This window comes from Opisthorchis viverrini, assembly GCF_000715545.1.
Source record: "Opisthorchis viverrini unplaced genomic scaffold opera_v5_32, whole genome shotgun sequence".
Classification (NCBI taxonomy): Eukaryota; Metazoa; Platyhelminthes; class Trematoda; order Opisthorchiida; family Opisthorchiidae; genus Opisthorchis; species Opisthorchis viverrini.
Genome location: NW_008751687.1, coordinates 2,213,986 through 2,222,505, shown reverse-complemented (window position 1 = coordinate 2,222,505; position 8,520 = coordinate 2,213,986). Strand labels below are relative to the sequence as shown.

At 47.2% G+C, this 8,520-nt stretch overlaps 1 protein-coding gene across 1 annotated transcript in view; it reads right to left on the bottom strand.

Moving 5' to 3' along the window:
- The window catches only part of T265_02543 (hypothetical protein), a gene marked incomplete at both ends in the record, with an annotated part of 20,420 nt that extends 19,615 nt beyond the window's left edge, over window positions 1-805 (bottom strand). The window contains 2 exons of the mRNA XM_009166806.1: window positions 53-344; window positions 621-805. Of these exons, the coding sequence (XP_009165070.1) occupies window positions 53-344; window positions 621-805 (477 nt within the window). The remainder of the gene's footprint in view (window positions 1-52; window positions 345-620) is intronic.
- Window positions 806-8,520: the final 7,715 nt, after the last annotated feature.

Here is an 8,520-nt window from a genome sequence, read left to right as displayed (position 1 = left end):
CAAAGGTCAGCACACAGTGGTCGCTATGCCCCAGTGGAGCGTTAATTGTTACCTGATCAACGAAGTGTCTTTCGTTGGTGATGACCAAATCCAAGAGGGATGGTAGTTGGCCTGGGCGGTATCTGGTGGGTGCAGCGACATGTTGGGTCCAAGCGTTCTGTCGAACGACTTCTAACAGCGCCGCTGCAAAAGGTCCGCCTAATTCGACGCCCTGGAGTGCAATCCAGGAGGCCTTTGGGCCGTTGAAGTCACCTACCAGCAGGATATGAGTAAACTGGTAATTGGAGGAGAGTTGCCCAAGGGTTTGTATGAGGAATTGGTCATCTTCAAAGGGACTCGAAGGGCTACGGTAGACCACGCCAAGAAGGAGAGAATCGAACCCGCGCAGCGGGATTTGGACCCACAGTGCATCGCAGAAGGGTGCAGGGGTGGTGTCGGGGAGGACAATCGGGATTGGTAGGGCCGCATGTATGTGGAGAGCGACCCCACCTGCCCGCCCTCGTTTTGAGTCAGCTCAAAAAATAGAGTAACCGTCTATCGAGATCTCCACGTCAGAGACATCTGATGTGAGTCAGGTCTATGTGAGTGCGATTATGGACGGTTGTTCAAGGCCAGCTTACTGTTTAACATCGCCGAGTTTGTTGAAAAGGCTGAGGCAGTTTGTGGACAAGCATTTCAACTCTGCCTCTGCTGCCTCCGAGGGTGAGGAGCCGAAAGTTGAGTGACCAGGTTGTTTAGAAGACTTAACGGTTGTGCACCGGGTTTGAGTCTGAGTCCAACGCCCCAAAGGGGCCTCTGGAGTCATGTTGTCTGCTTCCTGTCTTTGTGGTTCCTGGGGGTGCTTTTCGCCTGCGATGTTTTTTTCGTTCTGTGGGAGCTAGGTTTGCCCGGGCCTTTTGGCTTTGGTGGACGGAACTTTTATCCCCATGGGCAAAAATTTCGACCGATGCTGTTTGTAGCTCTTTTAGCATCCTCTCTACGTCGACCAGATTTGCTGCTGATCAAGGATTTGCTGCAAGCTTTCGCCTTTCTAGATCCTTGGGTGTTTTGGCGCGGTTTGACCGGAAAAGTGTCTCTGTGAGGCCCTGAGCTCTGGGTGGTTCCCATGAGGCTCGTTTTCGCGGAGGACTGTACCTTGAAGACATCCAGCAGTTTTCTAATCTGGCGAATCTGATGGGGCTTGTTTGGCTGCAGTCGCTCTTCTTTCGTGTTTGTGTGGACCCCCGATCCGCCAGCGATCAGCGCGGCTAAAGAAACCCAAATGGAGAAAATGACTGGGAGTGTTAGGACGTGTGCTGAACCAGGTCGGATGCTTGAAAAAATTCCAAAACCATCGAATCCTTCGGCCCACGTGACCTCGAGCGATGAGACTATGTATTTTGGTATAAAACTTGCGTCGGAAGTTACTGCTCCCTTTGTAATTGGTACGCAGGCGTCCCCCGTGGCCTGATGCAGAGACAAGCAACGTCTTCACAAAACCGCCGTGCTTAGGCAGACTTAACTTCTTGTAACGCCTCTGAGGTCTGGCTTCCGTGTTTTCCTCTGAGTTAAGCGGGGGCGATGTAGAGTGCTAAATGGGTTCGCGTCCATTTCTGTATTCCGCCCACCCTGTGTCCTCGATAGTGGTCTTCAGTTGCATCTTGATCGTCCGCATGCTCACTTTGTCATGCAGTTGGTAAGTAGCAGAATAGTTAAGCTATATAGTACAACGGCATGTCGTTCTGGGACGTCCAACAACTTCTGTTACAACAGCTGATAATTATCTGAAAGGACACGGTCACCTCGTTTCCACAGAGAGACGGCTCTTCGTGGTTTCTTGCGTAAGAAACTCAACAAGCCATTCTGTCTTAGAGCTCGTCCCGTCCTACCTTGTCCTTTCCCAAAGACGGACGTGGTTTCCTTGATATTCGATGCGGGATTCAGACGCTCCTCGGTGGAAAATCGAGGTTGATTTCTCCGGGACAAAGAGGTATTCAAGGTGGCGAATTTCACTGGGAGCTTGTCTACCCTTTTTGCATGTTCCAGTGATATGTTACTCATGCCACAATATTCAAAGGTGCAAACTTTTTAAGACTGTGACCATCACCAATTCGCATGTGATTACCAGTTAACGAGAAAAAGACCGCGCAGTATTCGCCGAACGGGATCGATTTCTCAAAGATAATGGTGGTTGACAGTGTCTATGCCTGCTGGGTTATCCTGCAATTTTTTGTATGGTTGACTTGTTTCACAGAGCACCTCGTGAGGAGTATCACTTTCGTGGAGCTGAAAAATGTGTGTATATCTGCAATAAGGAAACGCCAATCGAAATAAAAGGTGCATTCCGCACAATGGGCAAAGTTGGCGTGTAGCTCTGGAGCTGAAGTGGTTCATGGGATCTGCTAGAGACCACATTATACTCGTGGATGCGAAACGTCACAGCGTCAATCCTGCAATCAAATTGGGCTTTGCATCTATCGGTCGTCTGGACGGAAGATGAATCATTTGGTTTCTGATCACCCGAATGACTGCTCCGAAAAGTCAACGTTTCAGACACTCATCCTATTTAGAAAATTCGTGCTATATATCAATATCATGAGGCCGTAGCTGAAAACGACCCCTGGTCACAAGTCAAGCTTTCTAGTGCCCCGCTTGATACCAGCGTAGAAGTGTTACGGTCCACGATGCCTAATCAACTAGCCACGTGAAAACCATGTCGGACATAGCGGATGGCAGAACGAACCTAGCTGACACACACGAGTAACATGCAGCTAAGGGTCTATGATGCCCAATCACTTTGCCGAAACTCGCCCACCCATCAAAGGCAAAAAGTCCGAAAAAGATTGTACGAGATCAAAATTTGAACATAATCAGTCGTGTTTATCAGTACATTTGCTCTGCATGGCAGCGTACGGCCTTCTTGGTGTGCAGTGTGCACTGTCGTGCTGGCGTTCTGAAATGAGAGGAAGATATAAGTGAGGTTATCAAAATAACGCTGGCCTTTTTACACAATGCCATCATCAACGGCTGGTTCGCGTTGTGCGAGTTCTTGCGGCTTGGTGCTTACAGTTTACCGCCAATAGGACCTCAAGGAATACGAGACATGCAGAATGCATGATGTCTCATCGACGGACGAACAGTCCGGAAGTGATAGGTGTATCACCCATTGCGTTGACATTTGAGATTTCACACGGTTATTCTGTCCCCATTTATAAACCCCGCTCCACTTTTGTGTTTGGTGCGTGTAGAGTAACTGACGTTTATGTGTCCTTACCATTTCATTCAATTGCAATTGAGGTCACCCAGTAATTTGCGGAAAAATTTGTGCGCGTGTGACTGTCCCACTTGGGAGCCTGCTTGCCCAATCGGTTCATACTCTTGTAGTTCAGGTGGACCATTATTTTTGGACGAGTATCTACTGTCGATGATTGTATAATTTATGAATTAGTCTTACATTAATAGTACCGTGTTGAAACCCAGCTCCGACTTTGTTTTGCCTCGGGGCTCCTAGGAAGTGATGGGTGTATCACCCATTGCGTTGACATTTGAGATTTCACACGGTTATTCTGTCCCCATTTACAAACCCCGCTCCACTTTTGTGTTTGGTGCGTGTATAGTAACTGACGTTTATGTGTCATTACCATTTCATTCATTTGCTATTGAGGTCACCCAGTAATTTGTGGAAAAATTTGTGCGCGTGTGACTGTCCCACTTGGGAGCCTGCTTGCCCAATCGGTTCATACTCTTGTAGTTCAGGTGGACCATTATTTTTGGACGAGTATCTACTGTCGATGATTGTATAATTTATGAATTAGTCTTACATTAATAGTACCGTGTTGAAACCCAGCTCCGACTTTGTTTTGCCTCCCCGGGGGCTCCTATATTACGCGAGGATACCGTTCGCCGCTACAATGGGCCTTCCATGTTTCCTTTGTGTAACAAAGATCCAGCCTCCACAGGAATTTGCGTCCACCGTCCAACTGCTGAATTGTCGATTTTCGTCACGTCGCCGCCCAGGTACCAAAGTAATAGTAATACTGTTTAGTCCCAACTTGCGGGTGGCGCACCGTCAGGTATGACAATTATGTCGCATTTGCAGTTACTGGAACCAGTGGGCGAGAGCACACGGTCGAGAAAAGGGATGGACTATTTGCGGGTGTGCTATCAAACTGGACATAGCAGTGCTGTGACGTTATTCGCCTGATATGCTTCGGTCTTCGGACAGCCCCGTAAAGAAAAAGGGATGGACTATTTGCGGGTGTGCTAGCAATCTGGACATAGCAGTGCCGTGACATTATTCGCCTGATGTGCTTCGGTCTTCGGACAGCCCCGTAAAGGACGTCATATGTGTGATTCTTTGAGAAGCGTGGTTTATTTCAGTCTGGCCGAGGAAACAAGGTGTAACAAACCCGATATGGGATCGCAGGGTACTTTCGTTCCCCTTGGGGATCCTGTGGTTGTAGATCAAAGGCCAGGTGGCGAGGACAACGGCCAACTAGGTCATCCAAACCGGGTATTGTCGAAGCTAAAAACTTGAGAAAATGATGGGATGGGATGAGATTAGTAAAGCACGGTGAGTTTCAGGAGACATCAAAAGGGATAATGTGCATTAATGAACACGGAAACGAAGACCTAACGTCTACCGCAATTACGGTGATGACGAAGTGATTATGTGGAATAGGGTTGGGATGGAGTTGTACTTAGTAGACTAACGACAAAGGGCTGGGTTTGCTAACATACGATATTAATGTACAGGGGATCTAGTAAAAGCCTACATAAGTACGCAGAATTGTGGTTTGGTCAGGGGAATCAGATGAATAATGGCTGATGGGAGTGAACTTTAGGGATGACTGGTTGATCTGGTATTTATTACATGAGTTGAATGGTGTCAGGAAAGAAAGCAAGTATAGTAGAAATAGTCACTAGTCCCCGAAGCACTGCTATCAGCTTCAAATTAACAGGTAGTGCATGGCAGATAAAAGGCCTTTGGGCACTAGTCTTGAATGTGTAGGGAACCCCTGTATATATATATTCCTCATTGTGCATGTTCACTCCTGAGAGCATTGTGTAGGTGCGTGTTTTTGTTTGTTTGACTAAGTTGTCTTTGTTGCGGTACAACCACAATTTTGGCGTGTAAGCCGTGAGCATCATAGAGTCCTCGGACTATTTCATCTGTGCTTTTTACGATTTTCTTTTTTTACAGACGGGAGACTAGTTTTTTCATTCGTTTATTTTTTCACCGTCTGTATCTATGGCTCTGCCAGCCAAATGACTCAACTGGGACGAGTCTAGCCCGGCAGCAACGAACAGAAAGCAACAGTGTTCCTTTATTTATTTCCTGAATTCAGGGCTATGCTAAGAACCACAAGGAATGGGTGAAGCACCCGTGCCCCTGGATGGGTGGCGGCTTTACGACCATACTATGATGCAACGCAAAAGGCGACCCTGCCTGCAGGCCGTACCGGCCACCTCAAGAGGTTTTCATCCCTCGTGCATGCTACCAGATCCGCAAGGTGGCATGCCACCAAGCAGACATAATTGCATCTTGTGCATTAATAAAGAACTCCAGCTGCCAGATAATTTATCCGATCGGGGGGGGGGCAGACAAGCCAACAAAATAGCTCAGTCATTTCGAACAAGCAGACGACAAACAGCTGCTGGAAAAGACAGGTATTGGAGGTAAATGAAGCAGTAGCTTTCATTGGGACGATAGGGGCAGAAAGGAGATGGCCGGAGCGCATGAACCATGGTTAAATGATGACGAAGACTGAGTTATCGGGACAAACAGTGGCATACCGCAACGTTATATGCTTGTTATAAAAGGGTTGTGGGCATATCATCCATTCTCAGGTATGAGGAACTCCGACTTATGCTTGCTTTATGTCGGTTAGGCAGAACCAGACACCAATTATTGAACGGAGCGGGCAGGGATCTTGCAAGAGGAAACATGGTGTAAGTTGCTATAAGCAAGTAAAAGAGGTAGAAAGGTATAATAACGGGGTGGATTTTCGTTTTCATTATTTTTTCGTCCACTTATTATACATACGCCAAACTCAGAGGTGGTATGGACACCGCGTGTAAGGGAGATCGGGAGATAGTTGGGTATTAAGTAGGGCTGATGCGCCCTCAAGTGTCAGGGAGTTTTCTATATACTGCGTAAAAGTATGTTGATGCGTGATGTTTCGAAACCGATCGTGAAGACTGTTTCAGGAAAAAAGTAGTGTCGTAGGTTTGTACGAGCTTGAGGGCACACCAAAATATTGCTATATATACGAAAGTTATTGCGTGCGTATGACTTTGCCTTTTGCCTAGCCTCTGCTACCAAAGCCTCGGGTACAGCAGACGGCGTAGGAGAGTTAAAATGAGCTTTAACCGTCTGAGCCGTAGTGGCTCAAGGCCTATGATTATACGAGAGGGGGCTGGTCCGTAGAAATGGTTTTTGTGAGTGAACGTTGGAAGTTCCTTTGTGTTAGCCTACACCTTTGATCATAAAGTAACCAGAGAGCAGGACAGAAATGGTCACAAATGGACACAATTGGTCGCACGCACAGGTTGGAGATTTCAAATTTTGTGTTCCGAAGATAGAAGGGCGTAATATTAGACAGCAGATTCTATGTGCTCGGGCAAACCGGAATTGGACTTGATGAGAAAAACTAAAGGTGCACGAGTATCTGAGACCAAGGTCTTTGATTTCAGTGAGGTGAGTGACAAAGTTTCCACTAATTGTGAAAGTACCAGGTTGGATGGAGCAGCGACAGGAAGATATGTGGGACTTGGAAGAAAAGAAGCTTGGGCTATAGGCACCTGACGAGCGAGTCAGACAGTCTAAGTCTTGTTGGATCCGGTAAAATGTCAAGAGTTTTATCAGAGGGAGAAAATGTGTAGGCAGCTTTTATACGCACCACGAAAACAAATGATTTACCATAGGATACGATGTCGAAGACGTCAATTATATATAGTAGGAAGATGATAGGGCCAAGCACGCTCCAGTGAATGAATCTACTGGGGATCGGAAGCAGAAATGACTGTGTTGACAACAGTTTGTGTTATCTGTGACCTATAAGACAGGTAGGAGGTGAACCACTGAAGTAGGGATCCAGTGATGCCAACAGCTTTGAGTTTCTTTAGCAGATATGCGTGGGGAACCTAGTCAAAAGCTTTCTGGATATCCAAATAGACTGACAATAGTGTCTGGCATCATAGGCTGCAGTAACGGTCTGGCAACCAATCACGGATCTTATTAGTGCCCAATTGAGTATGGTCATAATACAGATCAGAAGTTATATAGACTAATAAAAGTTTTTACGGTGGTTGACAGTAGTTTACAGAATAGATTTGCAGCACGTATAAAACAAAGACAATATAAAATGTGGAGCAAGTCAAAAGGGGACTTATCGTATGTGAGAGTCCCTTGGTGAATTTCGGACTACGAGAACGTGTTTTTCTCCGCAGTGCGACTGCCACACGTGTTCCATAGTTGTCCGTGGACTGATGGATAGTGTCTGACTTCCTACTCCCTGCGCGCGCGAGTCTGTGTGTGCTGGCTGTGTTCGGTTTCCCAATAAGTAGGTCCGTTTGCGTGTACGTGGGTGTGACATGAGTTGCTGCTACGCCCACTAGACGGTGCAGGCAATCGATGTCCGATGGGTTACCTTGATGGGACGTAGTTTGCGAGTATGAAAAAGGCAAGTCTCGTGATTCAGTGAGCGACTGTGAGCTGAACAGTCAAGTGTGTGGGTGACTGGGTAGCTACAATCTCTGAAACAGGAATCCGCACCGTCGCTCGTCTGCGGTATTTGTATCTAGGAGAAACCTGATTAATGGGCCTATGACTAGATGTTCGAAGGTTCGCAATAAAAGAGGTGTATGATGGCTCCCTCGGTACCTGGGTCTAAAAGGAGGACGAACAACAGATTGCTTTCGCTGGGAGGGGACAATTCCAGAGTTGATTGGGTGATCAGAAAGACTTAAGCCAAGGGTTTTTGCATCTCGCCATAGGGCACGTGATGGTATAACGTCGTCCCTGGCCACGGCGGTATTCGAGGGTTTGAAGAAGGGTTGATACATCAGCTAGATGAGCACTTTAAGACTTAAGCCAAGGGTTTTTGCATCTCGCCATAGGGCACGTGATGGTATAACGTCGTCCCTGGCCACGGCGGTATTCGAGGGTTTGAAGAAGGGTTGATACATCAGCTAGAGAGATGATCACTTTGATAAGAGACGGACGGTTTCTCTGTTGTAAAGATGTGAAATGTGCGGTAGAGATTGTAGGATTGAACTCAGCAAGAAGAGGTAAGTGGCAGCTGGCAAAGTAAGTGCTCAAGTAGTCGGCTATATTGACAGAGTCTGTGATAAATCTACCGTCGATGGGGCGCAGACAAGTGGCATGCTGACAGTCTGGGGTACAGCTTCTACGACATGGGCGACCGCGTAATTTACAGTTTGAAGTGTCTCTGAGAGTGGTGCTCTCCTCACGACATTCGAGGGGTTCCCGGGAGGGCTCTCGGTCGGTTGAAAGCTTGCTGAGAGAGAAATGTCAGT